The 23,391-nt window shown below is 41.9% G+C and overlaps 1 protein-coding gene across 1 annotated transcript in view; it reads left to right on the top strand.

Moving 5' to 3' along the window:
* aox6 (aldehyde oxidase 6) overlaps positions 1–23,129 on the top strand; it is a 28,197-nt gene extending 5,068 nt beyond the window's left edge. The window contains exons 7-35 of the mRNA XM_061234759.1: positions 406–483; positions 2,953–3,033; positions 3,872–4,016; positions 4,371–4,463; positions 4,749–4,900; positions 5,818–5,911; positions 6,048–6,157; positions 6,773–6,957; positions 7,457–7,619; positions 7,960–8,049; positions 8,390–8,559; positions 9,090–9,216; positions 9,967–10,089; positions 11,010–11,106; positions 12,383–12,507; positions 13,525–13,658; positions 13,933–14,020; positions 15,687–15,773; positions 16,823–17,014; positions 17,121–17,348; positions 17,527–17,622; positions 17,916–18,044; positions 18,127–18,201; positions 18,329–18,381; positions 18,549–18,663; positions 19,105–19,170; positions 19,502–19,690; positions 20,092–20,259; positions 21,224–23,129. Coding sequence (XP_061090743.1) covers positions 406–483; positions 2,953–3,033; positions 3,872–4,016; positions 4,371–4,463; positions 4,749–4,900; positions 5,818–5,911; positions 6,048–6,157; positions 6,773–6,957; positions 7,457–7,619; positions 7,960–8,049; positions 8,390–8,559; positions 9,090–9,216; positions 9,967–10,089; positions 11,010–11,106; positions 12,383–12,507; positions 13,525–13,658; positions 13,933–14,020; positions 15,687–15,773; positions 16,823–17,014; positions 17,121–17,348; positions 17,527–17,622; positions 17,916–18,044; positions 18,127–18,201; positions 18,329–18,381; positions 18,549–18,663; positions 19,105–19,170; positions 19,502–19,690; positions 20,092–20,259; positions 21,224–21,274 — 3,504 coding nt within the window. The 3' untranslated portion in view covers positions 21,275–23,129. The remainder of the gene's footprint in view (positions 1–405; positions 484–2,952; positions 3,034–3,871; positions 4,017–4,370; positions 4,464–4,748; positions 4,901–5,817; positions 5,912–6,047; positions 6,158–6,772; positions 6,958–7,456; positions 7,620–7,959; positions 8,050–8,389; positions 8,560–9,089; positions 9,217–9,966; positions 10,090–11,009; positions 11,107–12,382; positions 12,508–13,524; positions 13,659–13,932; positions 14,021–15,686; positions 15,774–16,822; positions 17,015–17,120; positions 17,349–17,526; positions 17,623–17,915; positions 18,045–18,126; positions 18,202–18,328; positions 18,382–18,548; positions 18,664–19,104; positions 19,171–19,501; positions 19,691–20,091; positions 20,260–21,223) is intronic.
* The last annotated feature ends 262 nt before the right edge of the window (positions 23,130–23,391 follow it).

The following is a 23,391-nucleotide window of genomic DNA, read 5'->3' as shown; positions in this document are numbered from 1 at the left end:
ATCACCAGATAAAACACAAGACCATGTAAGACATACATTATATGCATTGGCATTATCTGTGGAAGTTATTCACTCTGACATAAAGACACAGTTTAATGCTATCCATTTTAACAGACTGCCAGAATAATGAAAGGAACAGATGTTTGTTGGTTGAACTCATAAACAGATAAATGAAAGACAACACAGTAGCATGGAAGGGCCAATATGTTACCATGTCCCATACAAAATCACAATCATTTTATCATTGTTATATTTTTAAAGCTGTAGTCGATCCTGAGATTTCAGCATTTCATAGGAAGTGTGAAGCATAACATGAAGATAACCATGCATCACCCAGTTTTTCACTTTAAAAACTCTCAAAAATGAAGACTGTTTCAGCTTTTTTGTTTTCCTTGTACCTCTCAGGCTCCTGACTGTTGCCAAATAAATGGTAAAGGAAAAGATTGCTTGAATGGAGATAAGTCAGAGGAAGGATTAGAAAATGTGAGTTAATTACGCCTTCTATTATTATTTTTGCTTCTAGTTTCAGTAGTTGCCCTTTACTGAATCACATGGCAATTTGCAAAGGGCATGGTGTTAAACCTTTGGGGTCTTGTTTATTTTCATTGATTGATGTATACCATAATGTGGCAGCCAAAATGGCCTCAGTCTACTAGTCCTGCTTCATTGAACTGTTGACTAGACTGTTGCCGGTGGACTTCCCTGTTGAATGTCCTGCATACTGACTGCACATGTTTTATCTCTGCATATAGGATACTGGTCACAAGACTTTTTTACACAGCTCACAGCAAATTCATAAAACAATTTGCTGTGTGGCTATACGAGCTATGCTTTTCACTTTAGAAGATAGTTACTTTTGGTATGGAGTACTGTCACATTGATACAAAATTGAAGCTTGTGGTTGGTGAGTAAAGTTAATGCAAAAAATTACGCATTGAGTGCATGGATCACTGCAGTGTGGTGCAGGTTCTTTGCTACAGGATCTGTACATGGTTTCTCAGTTAGCATTGTTAACTTGCACTTCTGTATTGTTCTATACTCACTGGTTTGGGAATGTTGTTAGCCAGGGCAGACAATCTTGTTGGTCCACTTCTTTTTCCTCCCTCCAGTAGTAGTGTGCAAGAATTTGGGCACCCCTGATCAAAAAGCCTTTTACAATTAATATATATGTGAAAAGAAGAGAACCTGATCTCTAAATGGTACAATGTTAAACGTGATACATTTCTTCAAATTTTAAAGCTAGATGACTTCTTATTTACATTTTTTACAGTTTCAAAATAACAAAAGGAAAAAGGCCCTGTGCAAAAGATTGGGAACCCTGTCAGTTAGTACTTTGTAATTCCTCCTAGGGCAACTATAACAGCTTGTAAATGCTTCCTGTAGCCAGCTAAGAGTCTTTCAATTCTCACTTTTGGAATTTTTCTCCATTCTCACGTCTAGGTCAGAAATATTATTCGGCCTCCTTGCATGTATGGCATGTTTGAGAAGTCTGGCCACTGTGGTGGCCATTAAAAAATCTTCATCCATCTTTCCTGGAGGCACTTCATGGTTGATTTCGAGGTAGCTTTGGATTATTGTCCTGCTGGAATACCCAACCTCTCTTCAACTTTAGTGTCTGGACTGACCTTTGAACATTAGCCTCTAGAATTTCGATTTAAGTTGAGAATTTAGAATTATTTGGTGGAATCCATTCTTCCTTCCACTCGCACAATATTTCCTGTGCCCCCAGCTGCCACAAACCCCAAAGCATAATGGATCCACCTCCATGCGTCACACTTGTGAGCATTTCTTTCTGAGCATTTCTCACCAGGTCTCGGGCCATTTCATCTGAAATATTTCTTGGTCTTCTGCTTTCTGTCTATTAGTTCATTTGGTATTTTTGTAAATGTATTCTTTTTCATCTTCATGTCTGGTTTTCTGTTTACATTCATTATTCTTTGCACTCGTCTTCCCCTGTGATGTTTGTGTCTTCATGTAGTTCTGAGCCCGAGTCACTTTCCTGTCTGCGTGAATCACTATTCGGATGTTTTCAGAATTTTTCCCGCAATTCCTTCTCAGTCTCCATTCATATTAGTAGATAGCACCCATCTTCTAATACTAACTAACATAGATTTTGTACAGTACTAATTATATTAACACACTAATTTGTCTAACTAACGACTAACTAGTTTTGGGTAATTCTAGTTTAATTACGTAAACTAACAGATTAACCTTATCCCTATTTCCACACTGCTCTGTAGCTTCGCCTCCCTGTTCTATTGCTAAATTGCCTGCCTTAATTCAGCAAAGTGTTCACACCTGCTCCCCACTATCACTATGTTCCTTAACTCTGTGCAATTGCCTACTCCCTAATCCGGAGCTGTTTGTATTTCATGTGTGTCTATGTGAATCCAATCATCCCTTGTTCTTGTATGATTGCCATTTCATGTATCTCACCTGATGTCTATTTGTTACATCATCCTCACTCCCATGCCCCGCCTAGTTTGTCTTATCCCTCTGTGTGTCTGCATCCCAGTCTGAGAATTTACCTGTGTCTGAACTGTTCAGAGGAACCTGTGGACAACCACTGCATTTGGATACTTTAGAAGGCATAGCGTTACTTCAGAATAAAAGGTTCAGCCCTGGAATTATACTCACCTGACTCAATGAGGCCCTAAAAAGTAACAAAGAATAATCTAAAATGGTTCCCAAACTTTTGCACAGGGCGTTTTTTCTTTTTTGCCATTTACAGTAAAAAATGAAAATAAAAAGCAGTCTTGCTTTAAAATTAGCAGAAAGGTATGATGTTTAACCATTTACAGTTCAGGTTTGCTTTTGATCACATACAGATTCATTGTAACAGGGGTGCCCAAATCTTTTCACCCTACTGTAGGTCACCTTGGATGACAGTGAATTTATGTAATGTAATCACTGAGGTGGTAGAACCATCCAGATCTCTTTTGGGTCTCTTAGGGACATCCAGAGCTGTTTGACAAGGAGAACCTTGTGCCTTTGGACCCTACGCAAGAGCTAATCTTTCCCCCAGAGCTCATTGTGAGTAATTATTTCTCTATCCCAAACAATTACAGCAGGTGCTTTTAAGGGTGGCAATAACTATAGTGAATCACCTGATTCATTTGTTTTGCCAAACTGCCCTACCCCTTCGGACGGCCTACCTACTCACATTCTATGTGTCCAGTAAACATTTTAATCTTGCTGTCAGTTCAGGCTACTCCTGCCCATAATTCTGTTCTACTTTACTATGGAAAAATAAAACATTATCTGCTCACAAACTAGCAAAAGTCAGGTATCTTTCCCTTAGCTTTTATTTCCCAGTAGTCTAGATAGTGAACAAAAAAAACCCCAAATTGGACACATAATACTTAACATAATATTCTGTTGTCTGTGGTTACGTAAGTTGAACAGGATTTTTATTTTTATTGTAAATGGCCTTGTATTTTAACGCCTTTTTATTTTAACAGTTTTTGCTTGCTTGTTTGGTTGTTTTAACCACAGTAGCTATGAAGGGATAGCACTCTTTTACAGACCAGTCTGACCATTACAGCACCAGACAGGTCATACTGGGAGGGTGAGGCAATTTGTCAGAACATCGGGTGGTACAGTATCAAGGTCCTGACATCACTTTGGGGAAGCCATTCAGATCCTTCAACGTGTCAGTGATCCGGTTTCCATTGCTACTTGGACCTAGCCCAAAAATATGGCAAATCCATCACTGGCTGATAACAACCCCAGTGTCAATGGCAACTAGACAAATGCTATATATACAAATATACATATACAGTGTATATAGAAATATCTTATATAAATATGTCTCAATACCTTACCATTATGGAGTTAAATTAAATTGACTGGCACCTGCCCTTCCTCACAGATGATGGCAGAGGGGGGTGGACAGAGAACTCACACGTTCACTGGAGAAAGGATCACTTGGGTGTCACCCGTGACCCTGGAAGAACTGATCAAGCTCAAGGCCAGCCATCCCCAAGCCCCCATAGTCATTGGAAACACCAACATTGGCAAGGACTAACCCTTCAAGTCATTTTCTGTAAAGGCCATTGGCCATTGCTTTGCTGTTGACACTTTATGAATGTAACAATCTACAACATTTAAGTCATTGTTTTGACAAAGTGTTTCAAATACGAACATGCTGAGTAGAAGAATCATATGAAAGAGTGAAAATGGAAGATATCATTTTATTACAGAAACAAAAAGGTCATAATATTACAGAACATAGTCTGCATTCATATTGAGCTTGTGACCTTCTCGTTTGGAAAATTCGTGTTAATAAATATGAAGATTAAGAAGCATTGCATATTATATGGACAAGAAGGTCGCTGAAATCCTCAAATGGTTTTGTTGCTGTTTGCCAGGACTGGAAATCAAGTTTAAAGGTGTCCTGCACCCCATGATCATATCCCCTACCAGGGTTACAGAACTTTATGAAGTGACCCAAACGCCACAGGGTAAGACCTCATCCCTAGTTTCTGTCACTGTGCTGTGTCCCAGTATGCTCTGTTCTCATCCTTTACCCCATATATTTGTTTAGTAAGAGGTTACTGGCTCTTCTATCTAGGAATGATGTGAGTGCCCATCCTACAGCAGATTGATAAACATACAACAGCTTTAAAAAACAAAAGTAAAATATTGTCATGTGTGTGCTCACTCACTGTAACACTAAATCATTTCTCTCGGGTGGTGAAAATTGATGGTGGTGGACGTGTGAAAGATTCAGTGTGGTTGTTCCCCAGGGGTGAGTGTTGGTGCGGGCAGTAGTCTGTCAGCAGTAAGGGTTCTGATGAAGGAACTGGTCCAGGAGCTCCCTCATCAGCAGACAGAGGTGTTCAGAGCCCTGCTCCAGCAGCTGAACAACCTGGGAGGGCAGCAGATCCGCAATGTGGCCGTGAGTCTGCTGTGTTTCTCAGAGTCTAGTCTGTTTCTGCAGGTCTGTGTCTGTTCTGTTTCTCAGAGTCTAGTCTGTCTCAGAGTCTGAGTCTGCTCTGTTTCTCCAAGTCTAGTCTATCTCAGAGTTTGAGTCTAGTCTGTCTCTGAGAGTCTGGTGTGTCTTGGGAGTCTGCTCTGTGTCTTGAGAGTCTGTTCTGTTTCTGAGAGTTTGCTCTGTGTCTGAGACTCTGCTCTGTGTCTGAGAGTCTGCTCTGTGTCTTGAGAGTCTGCTCTGTTTTTGAGAACCTGTGAGTCTGCTCTGTGTCTTGAGAGTCTGTTCTGTGTCTTGAGAGTCTGCTCTGTGACTGAGACTCTGCTCTGTGATTGAGAGTTTGCTCTGTGTCTGAGACTCTGCTCTGCGTCTGAGAGTCAGCTCTGTGTCTGAGAGTGTGCTCTGTGTCTGAGACTCTGCTCTGTGTCTGAGACTCTGCTCTGTGTCTGAGAGTGTGCTCTGTGTCTGAGAGTGTGCTCTGTGTCTGAGACTCTGCTCTGTGTCTGAGACTCTGCTCTGTGTCTGAGAGTGTGCTCTGTGTCTGAGAGTGTGCTCTGTGTCTGAGACTCTGCTCTGCGTCTGAGAGTCAGCTCTGTGTCTGAGAGTGTGCTCTGTGTCTGAGACTCTGCTCTGTGTCTGAGACTCTGCTCTGTGTCTGAGAGTGTGCTCTGTGTCTGAGAGTGTGCTCTGTGTCTGAGAGTCTGATCTGTGTCTGAGAGTCGGATCTGTGACTGAGAGTCGGAGACTGACGTGTCTGCTCTGTGTCTGAGAGTTTGAAAAAGGTCCTCTCATTGACTCTGTTTTAGCTGAATCTGCTAAAACAGAAAACAGTTTGCCCCATTTGTATTTGTGTGTACCCACATGAATGTGAATATATTTTTCAGTCTCTTGGAGGGAACATTGTTAGCGCCTATCCAAATTCGGACCTGAACCCTGTCCTTGCAGCTGGGAGGTGCATCCTCCGTGTCATATCAGAGAGTGAGTGAACATGTACAGTAGTATCTCTGTTAAGACTTCTGTGATTGCTTGACATCACTGTGGAAATGCATTGGAGGGGCTCACTAATCTTAAACCAGTCTGTCAACAAGCTTAATATGTGTTATCCAATATACAGGAGGTGAAAGAGAGATTCTTCTGAACAAAGATTTCTTTGTTGGCTTTGCCAAAACAACTCTGAAGCCCGATGAGGTCGCCTTGTCGATTTTCATTCCAGTTTCAAAACAGGTAAGATAATATCCTGATAAAACTACTGCTACGGTTGAAAATAGTCCTTCCTTATAAACCATCAGTCTCTACAAAATAGGTAAATGTAACGGTAGATTTTATATCACCTATCCAGTTAGAGAGATGGATGGATGGTCTGCCATGGATGCAGAATCTCACAGGGGTACCGAGTCTCATATGGATCCATCTGCCTCTTAGTCCTTTCAAATGCCAGTCTGACCTCAAGGCTAGTGTGAGGCCAGAAAGTGAGAGAATATCACCATGCACTCACTATTCTGGCACACTATTCTGGGAGCTATACATATTGGTTTTAGTGATATGTGTTCTATAATTACCACCAACATCAATATTGTTACAGGACAAACAGGGTGATATCAGACACCAAAGGAAGGGAGACCAATCTGCTGGTGGAGAAAAGCTCCATACCCTGGAAGATATTTAAATTGTAGATACAGCTCAACAGACGGTTCAGTGAAGCTGGTGTACATTTGCTGGTTGTTTGTGGTTTTGCTCTGTTATTCTGTGGGTGTGAGTTTTTAGAAATTAGGAGGATATTTAGAATATTTGCATTTATGTAGGCCTTTCATTAAATTCAAGCTGCTCATTGTCCTCTAGGGGGAGTTTGTGAGAGCATTCCGTCAGGCACCCCGTAAGGAGAATGCCCTTGCCACAGTTACCACAGGAATGCGGGTTAAGTTCTTCAAGGGCACCAGCAAGGTGGAGGACCTCAGTATTTACTATGGGGGCATGGGACCTTGCACAGTGGAGGCCACCAAAACCTGCCAGGAAGTCATCGGCCGGTATGGACAGGAAACGGTCGTTACACAATCTTTACCATGTTCTGGCCTGGAGTTACAAAAGGTGTCTTCATTTATTGTGACACAGGGTGAAAAACAGGCCAAGCGTGATGATTAGAGATGGATACCAAAATACAGTCAAAATAACTGTCTGTCTGCCTTCTTCCTGCAATGTTATAATTTCTGTGGGAGAAGGTTTTTTCATGACTGCCCTCACTTTAGTGATTTTGATAATTTGATTTGCCTAGTGTTCCAATTTTCTTGTTCTAATGATGAGTAGCGATTCACTTTCTGGGTTTTATTTGACGTTATAGATCACCCCATATGCCCCCATAATAGCCATTGTAAAGCTAGCAGGTCATCAGAAACTACCTGTAAACTGTAAAACTGAAATAGCTTGGAAATACCCAAGAATTTGAAAGTGTTATGTGACACCTTATAGCGTGTCAGTTGAGGAGGTGGGTGTGACACCCCCTCTGGCCCCATCTTCTTTCTGGAACAGGCCCTGGAATGAGGAGACGATGAGCCATGCCTATAGGCTCCTCCTGGATGAGATGGTCCTATCTCCTTCAGCTCCAGGGGGGAAGGTGGAGTTCCGCAGGTCCCTCACTCTCAGTTTCCTCTTCAAGTTCAACCTGGAGATGCGTAAACAGCTCCAAGAGATGGTATGTGTGTGCGTGTGTGTATATGCATAAGGATATAGATAGTGTGTTCATATGTGTGTTTCTGAGAATGTGTGTCTGTGAATATGTATGTACTATACAGTATGTGAGAAGAAAGACCCTCCTTTAGACCCTCTGACCCATTTTATATTCGGTGATAGTTGAAGGGATGGATGCAGGAGCTGAAGAAATCTTGTTCTGAAGGAATGCTTCATGGATACACTTAACAGTACTGGAGAAGCACAGGTTGCAGAAGCCATATGACTTTATGAGGAGATTTTTAAGCAGGGCCATTGTTTCTTGTTTGAAAGCTGCAGCTGGCTGTATCTACCATCTGTTGCAGGATGTCACCCTTGATGACATTGTGGGGGAATTGTCCAGCGCTGTGTCTCCTCTTCCCAGGGAGCTGCAGCCGTCTGTCCAGGAATTTCAGGTCTGAGATTACCTGTATGAAGTCTTTCACCCTCTTTTCTCCTCAACTTTGAATGAGCGTTCATTAATCAAGCCTCTGCTATCGATCCTTGAGAGCACAGATACGACATGCCTTCTCCAAAGAAGCATGTGATGCCAGCCTCCACTTTCTGTTCATTTGCACTCAAAAGAAAGTGGAGGCTGGCATCACATGCTTCTTTAAAAAATCCAGGTTTTACGTATGTCCCAAATGATGACAAATATGCCGAAAATACGCCTTGTCTGGAAAAGTAGCACACGTTGGGTTGGAGTGAAGTATGACTGTAAGCAAACAGCAGGTGATCGTACTGTTTGTTCTGCAGGAGGTGTCCCTAGGCCAGCCCAATAAGGACCCTGTGGGGCGTCCCATCATGCACCGCTCTGCCATTTGCCACGCTACAGGAGAGGCGGTGTACTGTGATGACATCCCCAAATCACTGGGGGAGCTGTTTCTAGTAGTGGTGACCAGCACTAGGGCTCATGCAAGGATCATGTAAGTGCCAGATATACTCTATCATCAGTGACTAAAAGACTGTACCCCTTGAAAGTGTTGAAAGTTTCTCATGAAAGGTACTGGTAACTCATTTATTTAAATTAAGTATTTATTTAGCTTAGCCATCATGAAATGGCTGGGCTGATGCGCCAGTCCAGCAGAGACGAACATCATTCTGGTTAGCTTCATGACTAACTTATAAAGCTCACTGTTTATGCAGTAACATGGATAACTGCCAATCTTGTATTTATTCAGCAACGACAATCATAACCTTTGGATAAACACATTGGGCCTCATGCAAGAATTGTATTGGTGACATGAACATTTATTGCATTAGCAAACCATCGGATAAACTTATTAACCAATGGCAAAGTGTACTGTTTTTTTTTCATTCCAATATGAATTGGCATCAACTCATTAACTAATGTTTCATGATGTACAAATACACCTTTCAGGAGTTAGTTCATTAGTTCATGCCAGTTCATGTAACCTTATTGTGAAGTGTTACCCATTTCCCCCTCCCCTGATAGAAAGATAGATTTCAGTGAAGCTCTGAAGCTGCCAGGGGTGGTGGACATTGTCACTGCCCAGGATATCCCAGGCATGAAGGTCTTCACTTTCATGGGCCTCCAAGAGGAGTTGCTGGCTGAAGAGGAGGTACAGTATACAAAATGTAATGCACTGTGGCAAGTCACCTTTGCAATCCCCCAAAAAATCTTTGTCTTCCTTGACAAAGTTGCGCAATCCACAGCTGGAACATGTTATTTTCTCACTGCTGCCAAACACAAATTCATATGCTTGTTCTTCAGATAGTGCTAGTTCAATTCTCAAGGGGGGCACTGTGGCTTTGGAAGGGTTACCTAACTTGAACTGCTTCAGTAAATATAGCAAATATAGTAAATATTCAGTAAATACAGCTGTATACTGTAAAATGTTAAAGGCCCACATGCATCAATGTTCTCTTCCTGGTTTTAGTATGCCCACAAATGATTTGCAAAGAACAGTGATGTAGGTTATTGGAAAAGTCCCTAACCCTGCCCCCTGAGCCTAATTTGTCCTCCCCCTCTGCTCTGCTCCTGTGGTCAATTCTCTGTGTTAACATTTAGCAATTAGACCCCAAAAAATTGTTTTCGATGGCTCAGAACGGAAAACAAATCGAAAGCTCCAGGGTGATGCAAAAGCTCCAGGGTGATGCAAAAAGCCAAAAAACATAAAACATATGCGTGTGTTTTTACACATTGTAGGTCTAGGTAATAGCATCTGATAAATTGTTATATAAAGATAGATATGACTTTAAGCAAGAATCTCACAAGGTTATGTGATTCACTTGGTGGTGTGGTGCCTGTAGCCTCTCAGGGTTAGTTTCCTGTTGCCATGGTTAATGAAGGCCCTTGTCCTGCTCTCCAGGTAACCTGTGTAGGTCAGATTGTATGCGCAGTGGCCGCGGATTCCAAGCAGCAGGCCAAGCGAGGAGCAGCGGCAGTGAAGATCACCTATGAGGATTTGGCCGATGCGGTGTTCACCATTGAGGTCAGCGGGGGGGGGGGGGGGGGGGGGGGGGGTTGGGGCTGGGGGGGTGCTACCTGCCTAGAGCCAATTTTGTGTCAATCAGGGTGTGTCAGGGTGCCAATCATACTCAGAACTGGCATTGTTCTGGGTTCAGCATGAAGCCTTGGGGCTCATCCGTGCACCTGAACAACACCTTTAACAGGATGAGTTAGGGTGGATTTACACCAGATGCGTTGTGTTCATAGTGTGGCGCTTGCTTTCTTTCAGCACCCATGCTAGTGGATTTTAGCTTTTACACAGCCAAATTTCTCCACCCCTGGGATGCTGCTTTCACAGAAATACAGTGTGGAAATACACTGTTCATACACTGTCATATTTGCACCATATCACAGCAGCCTATAGTCATGTGTTCATTACTGTATGTTTTTAATAGTCTGCGTATGCATGAATGTACATTTTTAAACCAATAGTCTTTTTTACCCAGACCCAGGTGAATATAATTCTTGGGTCAAACATTTTATTCTGAAGTAACTCCATGATGTCTAAAGTATATCCAGCTGCAGTGGCTTTTCTGTCTGGTGTTAACAACCGTGGGTTCCTCTAAACAGTTCCTCTAAACTCAATATGTCAACCTGCCTATTTCCACTGTTAGGAACATTATTAGAAAATGGAAGATAAATGCAACAATTGAATGGAACAAGGCAATGTCTGAAAGACCCGGAAAATAAATCAAAGCTGGCCTTACTGGCACAAGAAGTACCCATTTGTACTGAATAAATATGTCTCTCTCTTATGTTTCCTTAATATGACTCTAATCTATCATTACGAGAATGTATATTTTTCACAGATCACATAAGGTCACAGAAGAAAGTCTTTGAATAAACCTGCATTTTTCTCTCTGTCCCCCCATCCCCCCTCTCTTTCTTTATCTCTCTCTCTAGGAAGCCTTAGAGAAAAAGTCTTTCTTTAAGCCTCAGAGGACACTAGAGCGAGGCTGTGTGACGGAGGCCTTTGCAAAGGCAGACCACATACATGAAGGTTTGTGTAAATGTGCCATCATGCTGACTAACTGGGACACTGCACACACTGTCCTCACAAGGGAGCACTTCCAAGACAAATAAGCCTTTTTCTGTCTTGACATAGCCTTGAAAAGTCAATCTTCTTGGGTTCATTGGCTAGCATCACACAACGTTAAGGCCAGTGTTCTGCCTATATATATATATAGTTCCTATCGTACGAAACACGAGACGTGGGAAGATTAAGATGAGTTATGCACTTGGATTCTGTAGAGCATTGGTACTTGGTTTTGTAATCTATTTATTTATTCTGACGTCCAGCTATAGCTATGTACACCATTATTTTAGAAGATGATTACAAACACTACAGTTCACCTAAAACATGACTCGCTAATATTATTTTAAATGCTGTCTAGGGTGGGAATTAGCCTTTTTTATTCACCGGTATAGCTGGCGTTACACCCTGCAGGTGAACATTCACTGAAGTAGATGGCTGTCTTGGGTGACAATGGTAGGTAGGCTATGTGTTCCCCGGACCAGCACCATGCGTCTCCACAGATGGACAGCTCAAGCAGTTTGCATTCGTCATTCAAGTTTTGTTGTTTGGTCCCATGATGACATACAGCTATCTAGCTTTTACATTAAATTTAATTACCTGTTATTTGACTGATGCTTTTATCCAAATTGACTTAAAGTTGATTAGACAATCCCCCTGGACCAATGTGGGCTTAAGGGCCTTGCTCAAGGCCGGAACAGCTGTGCAGATGTTAAGGTGGCTACTCCGGGGATTGAACCACAGACCGTGCTGGTTGATGCTTGTAGATCACGATGTGTGCATAACATTACGTGGTCCCGCAAATAACTCAGACTGTATCGTGGTAAACCATGTTATCTCTCCGCAGATGGTGTCTCCCATACTTCTTTTATTTTGCCACAAGGGCCCACACCCTCTTTATAGAGTTCTAAGGTCACACACAATTACCGCTTCCAGGGCGGAATACATCACATAATGTTAAACAGACAACTTCAGCATACAGTACACCACACATCTCATGACGACAGCTAGTGGGACCATACTTACTATTGGATATGTGATTTTATGTTTATCTAATGCAATAGCATGCCTAGGCAAACCAATAATTGAGGGCATGTGTCACATGCTCACTGGCCAAGGAAATGGACCATAACATTATTTTAACATTCTTCAAAACTTAATTGAATTTGTCCTTGACAGCCCTTGAAAAGTCTTTCAGGTTTGCGATAAAAATATGAACACTGTCCCTATTTTCTGACCCCAGGACAAGTTCGTCTGGGTGGCCAGGAGCACTTCTATATGGAGACACAAAGTTGCCTTGTGGTTCCCTCTGGAGAAGAAAAGGAGATGAAGGTTTACTTGTCCACTCAATACCCTGCATTAGCTCAGGTAAACACTACACAGTATTGGTTCATCGTTTCAGAACATCGCCTTTTCACTACTGATAGTATTTGTGACAGCATTTTTACTGCTCAGGTTTGAGAGGGAGAATAACATTTGAGGCTAAGACTTTGGCAATAATTATCTGTACTGAGATACTTATTTCTCGCATAACAATGTAAGTTGGATAGTCACATAAGTTACCACAAGACAAATGTGTTGTTTCACTACTCAGTGATTATCATTTATATTATTGTATTATTATTATTTGTATTATTATTATTATTATTAGTATTACATATTATATTATTATTTATGGTTATTATTGTAACATCAACTGTGGCCTGTGTAGAGACGTTAAGCTTGGTGACAGACTGTAGTGAAAGCAAAAAATCCAGATGTACTTGAAGTACAGAGGAAGAAATAAGTTATTTTAAAGGTACAATAGGTAAGATTTTTGTGTTAAAACATTGTTACAGTCCCTTCCTATCATTGAAAAAGGCTCGCTGACATGTTGACTCACCCTCTGCCTGGGTTTTAGTCCTTAAATTCGGGTTTCAAAGTGTACATTTGTAGGGCCACCATCAAATGTATCAAAACATTGGACAGCTGTACAGCAATTAAAGCTCATTGGTTGAAAAATGGTTCCAACTGTCACAGCCAATGGCATTCTGGGGGCTTATTCTGATTGTTCGTGTCACTGCCCAAATTGTACTCCGGACAAGCAATCACTGAAACTCTGTGTACTATTGCTTATTATCCAAGTGAACACTACATATCTAGTTTGTTATCGGTAGAAACAAGCAAATTGGCTATAGTTAGTTTGACAAATTTACAAATAAATTAGCATAAGCATAATCAGTGTTGTGGTTTGAGGTTGTCTGCTGTTGCAATTCCTCTCTTGACCGTTAGGAGTCCGGAATTATCTATTGTACCTTTAATGCTTAAAAGCAATTACTTTCAGAAATAGCCTTCATTAACCATTCTGCAGTTATACAGTATTTGTCCATTTGCTTTCCTGGGCAGGAATCGATTGCTGAAACACTGGGCATCCCCTCCAACCGAGTGTCTTGTCATGTGAAGAGGGTGGGTGGCGGCTTTGGTGGCAAAGCCATAAAGACCGCTACTTTGGCCTGCATCGCTGCTGTGGCAGCCTGGAAGTATGCCAACCCTTTCAGCTGTGTTGAGCATTAGTATGGGCAAAAAACATGCATCCACATTCAATCAATACAGCAGATCTGAAAAAGTCTCTAATGATAGTCCGATGTAGATTTTGGCTCATAAAGACCAACATGGAAATTCATGAAACATGAAACTACTTTTGCTCCTGAATTTCAATGCGGTCAGAATTATGTTAATAAATATAAAATAGCATTCTCTCATGAGCACCGTGGCAACCTTTGTTTACTGTGTGCACTGTGCTGCCCTCCATAGGACAGGGCAGGCAGTGCGCTTTGTTCTGGAGAGGGGGGATGATATGCTGATAACGGGGGGTCGGCATCCAGTCCTGGGAAAGTACAAAGTAAGTCCTTATTTTTAAGTTTTGAATCGTGGGATGCAATGCAAACCCAACATCAAGCAGTAGACGTTTTTGAGATTTCCATGGGTATGCCAAGAAGATTGCCTTCACCCATACTGCAGCCCCCACTTTTTTAATACAAGCCTAGACATACACAAAATACGATGGTTATTATTCTTGAACCCTTTTGACTACAGGCATAATGGTTTCTTCTGAAAGGTAACCATTGGGAGTTTTTTTTTTCTAATATTTCTCTAAATATTATTAGAACTCAAACACAGTGTATGTTTTCTCACCTAAAAGACATTTTAGTGGATACAGATGCTCGTGGCTGTGCCTAGTGGGCTTGGATACACAATGGAGCCACAGCCACAATGCTGGACAAATCCTGGTTCAAGTTTGATGACAATACCTCCAAAAAATTACATTCTGCATAATTTTTTCTAAGCTATGTCTTGGGTGGGTTTGCAAAAAGGCCATTTGGAGACCCTAAAAGGAGACATATTTTAAGAAAACTTTAAAAGTTACAATTTATTAAAATACTGAAATATCTCATTGACATAAGTATTCAAACCCTTTGCTGCGGCACTCCAAATTGTGGTCAGGTGCATCCTGTTTGCTTTCCTTCAGATTCCAGAACTTGGAGTCCACCTGTACCAAATTGAATTGATTGGACATAGCTTAGAAAGGCACTAACCTGTGCATATGAAATTCACACTGCATACCAGGACAAAAACTAAGCCATGAAGTCCTCTTTAGACCTATTTAGACAAAGAGTGGTGTGGTGAGGCATAGATCAGGGCAAGGGTATACAACCATTTCTAAAGCTTTGAGTGTTCCCAGGAGCACAGTCGCCTCAATAATTGTGAAATTGAAGATTTTTCGAATTACCAGGTCTCTTCGTAGATTTGGCCGTCCGGCCAAGCTGAGAAACCAGACAAGAATGGCCTTGGTTAGGGAGGTGAACAAGAACCCAATGGTCACTTTGACATAGTCCATCTGAGCAACTGTCCATCAATCAGACCTTTAATAGAGCTCAGTAAGTTGTAAAAGGCATTTTTGGTCAGGGAGGCAATCGAGAACCCAAAGATCACTCTTGAGTTAAAGGCATATGACAGCCCGCTTGGAGTTTGCCAAATGGCATTTAAAGTACTCTGAGAGCATGAGGAAAAAGATTTTCTGGTCTGATGATACAGAAATATGGCTATATTTGCTAAAAATGGCTAATACCATCCCTATGGTGAATACATGATGGAGGCAGCATAATGCGATGGGGGTGCTTTTCATTGGCAGGGACAGGGAGACAGGTCAGAATTGAGTGAAGGATGAATGTAGCCAAATACAGAGAGGCTGAAGAAAACTTCCTCCAGAGTGCACTTGACCTCACACTGGGTTCACCTTTGAGCACAACAATGACTCGAAGCATACAGCCAAGTCAATGCTGGAGTGGATTTGAAACAAGTCTCTGACTGTCCTTGAGTGGCCCAGCCAACGCCCAGACTTAAACCCCATAGAATAAAATACCACTTTACATCCAAGCAAACACTTTTACTTTGATAGTACTGTTTGCAGGAGACCTGCATGCCTGTCGAACTTAATGCCATGTATTGGGGCTGTTTCATTCTGTCACCGTGTTCACCCCAAAGCTTCTGTGTCCCTGCTTATTCAGGTTGGCTTCATGAGCGATGGGAGGATAGTAGCCGCAGACATGCAGTATTACGCCAATGCCGGGTATACCGAGGATGAGTCCCTCTTGGTGAGAATGTCTGTTCTTACAGATCTACTCTCTCGCTGTATGTGCCTAACAGCTCAAAGTGATATGTAGTATGCAACCATGCATACTGTGTTTTGCATACTGTGTTTTCAGTTAAAGAATAATTCTGGGTCTTATTTTCCTAGTATTTTCCATCATTCCTATCAGTTCTGATAGTATTTTACACAGCTGCTTCATTGGTTTTTTTTTTGGTCTTTTTCCTCTTCACTATGTGTATTATCTAAATCTCTTAATCTGAGTGAAAACAGACGTGAAAGTGAAATTTTATTCACCAAATTAAAAAATACAAATGATTCTCTTTCAACTTGCAGAATTGACCTACCATAAAATTCTGTGTGCCACTAAATTAAATTTTGCTCTTCATCTGTGTTCAAATAACTAAGGGTGACCATCAAATTATAGACACTCAACTGCATCCTTGTAATAGTTGGATGAATAATCAGCCATTGCAACTGGTTTAGGATTTGGATTTTCCATGTTATATTGTAAGGTTGAGGCACACACTACTGAAAAATGTTTTTGCTTGCAGAATAGTGTAAAAACCAAAATGAAAAATAATAATGAGGTTGAAAAATTGCTACAGCTATACAGTACTGCAAGAGGCTTATACAAATGTTAATTGTAACACCTAGTGGGGTCTAAAAGTCCTATTTTGCATTATTTTCTAATTTAATAAAACATTTAAAATTACAAATGATATTATCCGCATAACAACTTGAGCGAAAGTTGAATCTTTGAAAAATGTTCATGAATTTCAGAATCTTTTATATTTGGTTTGTTCCCCTCTTCTTTGGTCTTGAAATCGTTTTTGCAAAGCTTTGAAGTAACTTCAATTTGTTTTACATTTTTGAAAATCCAAAAATGTTTATTTTCTTAATTACATGAAAAAAACTCCCCATATTTGGGGAGTGGACTCACTGTACGTAAATGCAGACACAATTTTATGAAAAAAGTCAGCAGTTGCTAATTCTGCAAAACTGTTTTCAAGATGGCAGCCATTAATTTGTCTCTGTACATGTATTAATTTACAGATCATTGAGAAGATTCTGCTGAATATGGACAATGCTTACAATGTGCCCAACTTGCGTGGTCGGTCCACGGCCTGCAAGACCAACCTACCCTCTAACACAGCCTTCCGTGGCTTTGGCATGCCCCAAAGCTTGCTGGCGATAGAGAACATGATCACTGATGTTGCCATGGTATTGGGTCGTACCCCTGAAGAGGTAAGGCGTCTCCCTATAGAGCAATTGGAGATGCTGACATTCGTAACAACAGCAAAGAAGTTGGTAGCTAGCATGCGGCTCTTTTGTCTTCATCCCCCTGCTGTAGATCCGTGAGATTAATATGTACAAGGGAGTGTCGACAACCCACTACAAACAGGAGTTTGACCCCGCAAACCTTGCACGTTGCTGGGAGGAGTGCAAGGAGAAATCGGATTACCAGAGCCGGCGCACTGCCATCGCCCAGTTCAATCAGGGCAGCCGCTGGAAGAAGAGAGGCGTGGCCATCGTCCCCATCAAGTACGGCATCGGTTTCTCCGAGAGCTTCCTCAACCAGGTTCGTATGGCCACCTCTGTTCTCTGGAAAGCAGTTCTGTGCAAATTCAGATGGTTATCAAGTAATGATATAGCTGTGAAGACTTTTAAAAAGGTGGTTACACCAAAGAAATGTATCCACTGGTCCATTAAGCAAAGTGTGTGTGCGCGTGTATCTACATGTGTGTTTGTGTTTGAAGGCAGCAGCTTTGATCCACATCTACACAGACGGATCAGTGCTTGTGAGTCACGCAGGAATCGAGATGGGTCAGGGAATCCACACCAAGATGCAGCAGGTACTGCTCACCCAAATACACTGATCCACAGCGAGACTGTCAGCAATTCTGCCCTGTGAGTGAATTCATGAAGACACTACTACAAAGTACATCGGTTCCTACTGCAACTACCAGGACCACAATAGAAAGAAGTCATCATGACTCTATTGTGTTTTGCTTCCTCGATACTTTTACTATGTATTTGGTTGTTGCCTAAAGGCTACTGCCACTATGTGTATTTTAAAATGTGTTTCATAAAATCATTCAGTCATCATCCTCCTACTTACTTCCTCCCCTGTAATGCTTCTCCACAGGTAGTGAGCCGTGAACTGGGAGTCCCCACTTCCCTGGTCTATATCACGGAGACCAGCACCACTACCATCCCAAATGCCCCCCCCTCTGCGGGATCTTTTGGCACTGACGCTAATGGCATGGCAGTGAAGGTACCCTGTGTGTGTGGGTGTATGCGTGTGTCCCTCTTGTCTGTGAGTGCTATTTAAAATGTGTTTGTTTTTTGCCATGCAGGATGCTTGCGAGACCTTGCGCCGCAGACTTGAGCCTATCATCCAAGCAAATCCTAGTGGAACCTGGGAAAGTTGGGTACGGTCGCTGGCCAGGGAGATGGAAACGTTTGGCACAGTAGCTTAAGGATATGTAACATTGGGGAATGGCTCGAAGAGCAGGTTTTAAGAGTGCTAGTGATGATGTGCTTCCCTCTCCATCGCAGATAAACAAGGCCTACTTCGAGAGAATCGGTCTTTCTGCTACAGGATTTTACAGGTACCAGATACATATTGAAGCAGAGCTCTCTTAGATTCTCTTACACTATTTAATGCAACAACTGCATCACCCCAAACACCACTGACATTTTTTTGTAATTCGTGTTGTTGTGTTGGTCCAACCTTGCTTGACCTTGAATGCAGTCTTAGTTTAGTGTTGCTCCACAGGGGTCAAGACCTGTACATGGATTGGGAGAGGAATGAGGGTCAACCCTATGCCTATTTCACCCACGGGAGCTGCTTTTGTGAGGTGGAGGTCGACTGCCTGACTGGAGACTACAGGGTAATGTTAATGTACAGCTATGAACACTGACGGGATGTGGGAGGCGGCCATCAAATAATAATAACCCTCAAATCCAAATGCCTGGTTTTCTTTTCTCCCGGGCAATTAACTCAACACATAGTGCTACTGATTGGGCAGACTGTCTTCACTCCTGACTCCCAGGTAAAGGAAGGGTAGAAAACCAGCAGTGTTTGTCTGATCTGTGCTGAGAGCATCCAACTACTGTAAATACTTTGTTATTTACCAATTTGATATTTGATAAATTGTGTGTACGTGATGAGGTTCTTGAAGAAAAGCAATAGTTTCAATGATGAGCTGTACCTGTGAATATGGACTGATAGTTAAACTGACAGTTATAAAAGTGTATGCTGCAGTATGCTGAATGGTCTGGTTACTTTCTACGGGTCTCTTGGTGATGTCCCGTTTTGTTTCCGTGTGCAGAATATCAAGACTGATATTGTGTTTGACATTGGGCGCAGTATCAATCCCTCCATCGACATTGGTCAGGTAAGACTGTGTGCTGTGGAACCATTTACTTTGAATGGTGTGAATTTAATCATAGTGCATGAAGCCTGTGTCAGGACTTTATAAAATACACAGTTGAATACGTGGAACTTGCCACTATCACAGTGTTTATTAAAGAAAACATTCTACAAACCAAAATGTGCAATTGTAAATAAGATAAAATAATCATAATCATGAATATTTTTCTTCTGAATAAAGATAAAAATGGGCATATACTGTTTGTTATTTCATTTGTGTCAATGTGTAGCCGGTTGATGGTGTTGATGTAACGTTGTTAATGTGTTGCGGCTGCGTTTCTGCCATCTTTGTGCAGATTGAGGGGGCGTTCATGCAGGGGATGGGACTTTACACTCTGGAGGAGCTGCAGTTCTCTCCATCCGGAGTGCTTTACACTCGCGGCCCCTCCCAGTACAAGATCCCTGCAGTGTGTGACGTCCCTCTGTCATTCAACATCTACCTGCTGTCAGGAACCAAAAACCCCAAAGCTATCTACTCCTCCAAGGTGAGTAAGTGTCTCATACAGGTCCTTTCCAGCATTATCGTCTTGGAAGATGATAGAAATGCATAGAAGCATGTCCGAGACAGCTCTGTGTGGTACAGTTAAGGCTCATTTATGCTCAGTGTTAGTGATGACAAACTTCACACATATTGGTGAAAAGAATTCTCCATCCACATGTCGCAATCTATTTAATGGCCTCACAGACTACCGCCATCTACAACTCTGGCTCGGCTTTTGCAGTACCAGTTGTGCATGTCTATTTTCGTACGTAAAGGTATTATAAATGAGCCTTTAGTATCGTAAGTAAGCAGCTTACTTCTCCAGTCGGGGCTGTTGTGCAGTGATGAGCACACGCAGGTTCCCCGTTTGTTCTGAGTCCTCCGGGACCTCATGCTGTTCCGCAGGGCATCGGAGAGCCGGGGGTGTTCCTGGGCAGCGCGGTGTTCTTCGCCATCAAAGACGCGGTGGCGGCTGCACGCCAGGAAGCGGGGCTGGACGCACCCTTCTCCCTGAACAGCCCCGCCACTCCAGAGAGGACCTGCATGGCCTGCGCCACGCCCTTCATGCAGATGGTAGGTGCCCGTGCCCAGAGACGAAGGAAGCCATTGTGAACTTTGACAATAGGGATTGTACAGAGGCTGTATCTGCATTTGTAACCTGGTTGAACTGCGTTTGTAACTTGGCCAACCAAACCGGGTACATAAATGTTGACATCGGCATCGTGGAATTCCTGTGAAAAAGAAATCAAATTTTTGGTTGTCCTATGCTTTTTTTGTCTCTGTCCGGCTAAATGATGAAAAAAGTTCAATAAAATAGCTTTAAATGCTTTATTTGGCACATGCGTTTTTTAGTTTACAGATCTAATAATTGCAAGGAATCGTTTAAGCTGAGTAGTCAGAAGCTGCCTGTGGACCACTGCTCCCCTTTCCATGTTCTCTCACTGATAGTGTTTGGTAATGACACTGCAAGCACCAACCCTAACTTGTTAACTCAGAGTTTACCGCTTGTATCCTTCCTAAGACCTTTCTTGCATAGCTTCCATTTTCTCTGTACTTGACACACTTAAGCTAAATTCTTTATGATATGAACAGTTTGCAGTATTTTTGCTTTTGAGAACACAAGATGGGTAGCATTTTTGGTTACTACCAAAAGCTTTTTTTTGCCATTCATGCTACCTATTTTGCTGCATCTTTCAGAAAGCTGGTATTGACAAAAATGTTCACATGAGATCCTGGTTAAAGCTTGTTTGAGTATTTGTTTATTAACTTGTGAAATGATTTATAGCAACAAAATGTAAAAAATTAAATAAGGCAAGAGTAATACAAGTTATCATTCCAATGAAAGACTCAAAGGTTGAAGATTTGATTCCCGGATGGGGTGCTACCATTTAGTCATTGTGTAAGGTACTTCAACTGCTTCAGTAAATATGCAGCTGTAAAAATTGTTTGTAAATTAACGTAAGCTACATGAGACCTTCTGGATACAAATGTATCTGTGAAATGCCTAAATTCCAAGTATATTTTCTGTCTTTTCCAGATTCCTGTAAGCAAACCTGGATCCTACCAGCCGTGGGCCATCGAATTGTGAAAATATTAAAAAACTTCAAAAAAGTGATTCTCCACATTCCCTGGTGTCATTGAGGACACTGTTTCCTGAACCAGAACGTCACCCCATCATATCAGAAGAGTGAAACCATTAAAAGTCATACTGTAGATTACTTACCCCATATGTATTAAGCAGAGCTGTACAGTAACAAGCAAATCATGACCAAAACAAGGACAAACATCTCCTGAGTTGATTATACCCTGCTACACAGCTAAGTCAGCCGCCTTACCATAAATCTGTGTGAATGTGTGAACAGTGCATTGTCCTTGAGGTGTATTAGTACCCTAAGATCACCTTTTGTCTAGTTATTTACAGATACCAAGGGTATGTTTCCTTCAATGCTTATTTGAAGGACGTTACTGTAAATGAGCACACTGCCAGTACATATCTTTTAGCCCAAAATATATAGGCAATATACCTTTTGGGTTAAAGCAGGGGTGTCAAACTGAATTCCCAGGGAGCCGCAGTGTCTGCAGGTTTTTGTGGTTTCCTTTCAATCAGCTGCCAATGAAGGCCTTGAGAACAAGGTGTGTGGATTCTTTAGCCAATCAATGACTTGAATGAACCAGTTTGACACCTGTGGTTTAAAGAATAGACAACCAGACAGTGATGTCTACATCATTAATGTAAGCTTTTAGTTTTCCAGAAAATGATTTGAGTTAAATCCCCTATTTTTTGCTCCTATTCCTCACCCCTGTCCTCCATCATTCCTTTGAGGATTGATATCTCAGGGGTGCACAACACTGATCCATTAGAGGATTTTTTACAGGATTTTCTTCTCTTAATTACTTAATTAGCTCAATCATAGCTTGACCGGAAATTTATGTAAGCCCCAGGCTGCAACTATATTCTAAAGATTTTGCTGTGCTCATGTACAGAAGTGGACCAATGTAGTTTATACAGCTGTCAGGAAGACTAAATCCAAGCTAAGTAAAAAATTAGAGTTGTGCACCCCTGCTATACACATTGCAATATACCCGTAAGCACAAAGTTGATCTTAGAGAATAGTAGAGGTGTATCTGAATTTATAATCATTTGAGTAGCGTGTCTGTTGAGTAAAGAAATTACTTGTACTGGGCACTAGCCCAAGTGGGTGCAGTCTTATCTTATGTGTCAGTATGGGTGCAAGGTCATAATTGGTCACTGGCAGCCTGTAGTGTAGTGGTTAAGCTGCATGACTGGGACCCGCAAGGTCGGTGGTTCGATCCCCGGTGTAGATCCGCACAGCTGTTGGGCCCTTGAGCAAGGCCCTTAACCCTGGCTACACACCCACCAAGCAGGATCAAATGTATTGCAAAAAGTTGGGAGGAAACCTTGTTCAAGGTTGTACAGAGGACAGGGTGGATTCATTGCATCGTGCCTTCAAGTGGGAGACTAGCACAGGATTTTTCTAGAGACATTCCGTATATACCCACTGTAGATCAAGATGAAGACTAAAATATCCTTAGTTCCGATCGCATTGTACTCTCTCCAGTGTATTTGTAATCAGATTGGGGTGTGCTTTAAATGCCAAACCACAATCTCAATCTTGGTCCTGGGGAACTCTGTGTATGCTGTTTTTTGCAACAGCCAATGTGTTCAATTTATTTACATTTTCCCCCAATTTTTTCCAAAGTGTCTTCTCCAGCCCCATCCTACGATTGTGTGGTTAGTATTTTCTTTCTATTTTTGTTGTAATGTGTCAAACTATTTTGCTATTTGTGTCAAACTATTTTCCTGTTGGGGCTTTAGCCATTCTCCAGCCATAATGTTTAACTGATGAAGACTGATTTTCTACTAGTTTGGTTAAAATGAAAAAATGTGTGCAATTAAACCAGAATTATTTGACTGCTATGGAGCTGAATAACTCAAGCCTGATTTATACATCCATCCATCCATCCATCCATTATCTTAACCCGCTTATCCTGAACAGGGTCGCAGGGGGGCTGGAGCCTATCCCAGCATACATTGGGCGAAAGGCAGGAATACACCCTGGACAGGTCGCCAGTCCATCGCAGGGCACACACACCATTCACTCACACACACACACCTATGGGCAATTTAGACTCTCCAATCAGCCTAACCTGCATGTCTTTGGACTGTGGGAGGAAACCCACGCT

The sequence above is a fragment of the Conger conger genome, chromosome 3 (assembly GCF_963514075.1).
Source record: "Conger conger chromosome 3, fConCon1.1, whole genome shotgun sequence".
In the NCBI taxonomy this organism is placed as follows: Eukaryota; Metazoa; Chordata; class Actinopteri; order Anguilliformes; family Congridae; genus Conger; species Conger conger.
This window is presented reverse-complemented; position numbering and strand designations above follow the sequence as displayed.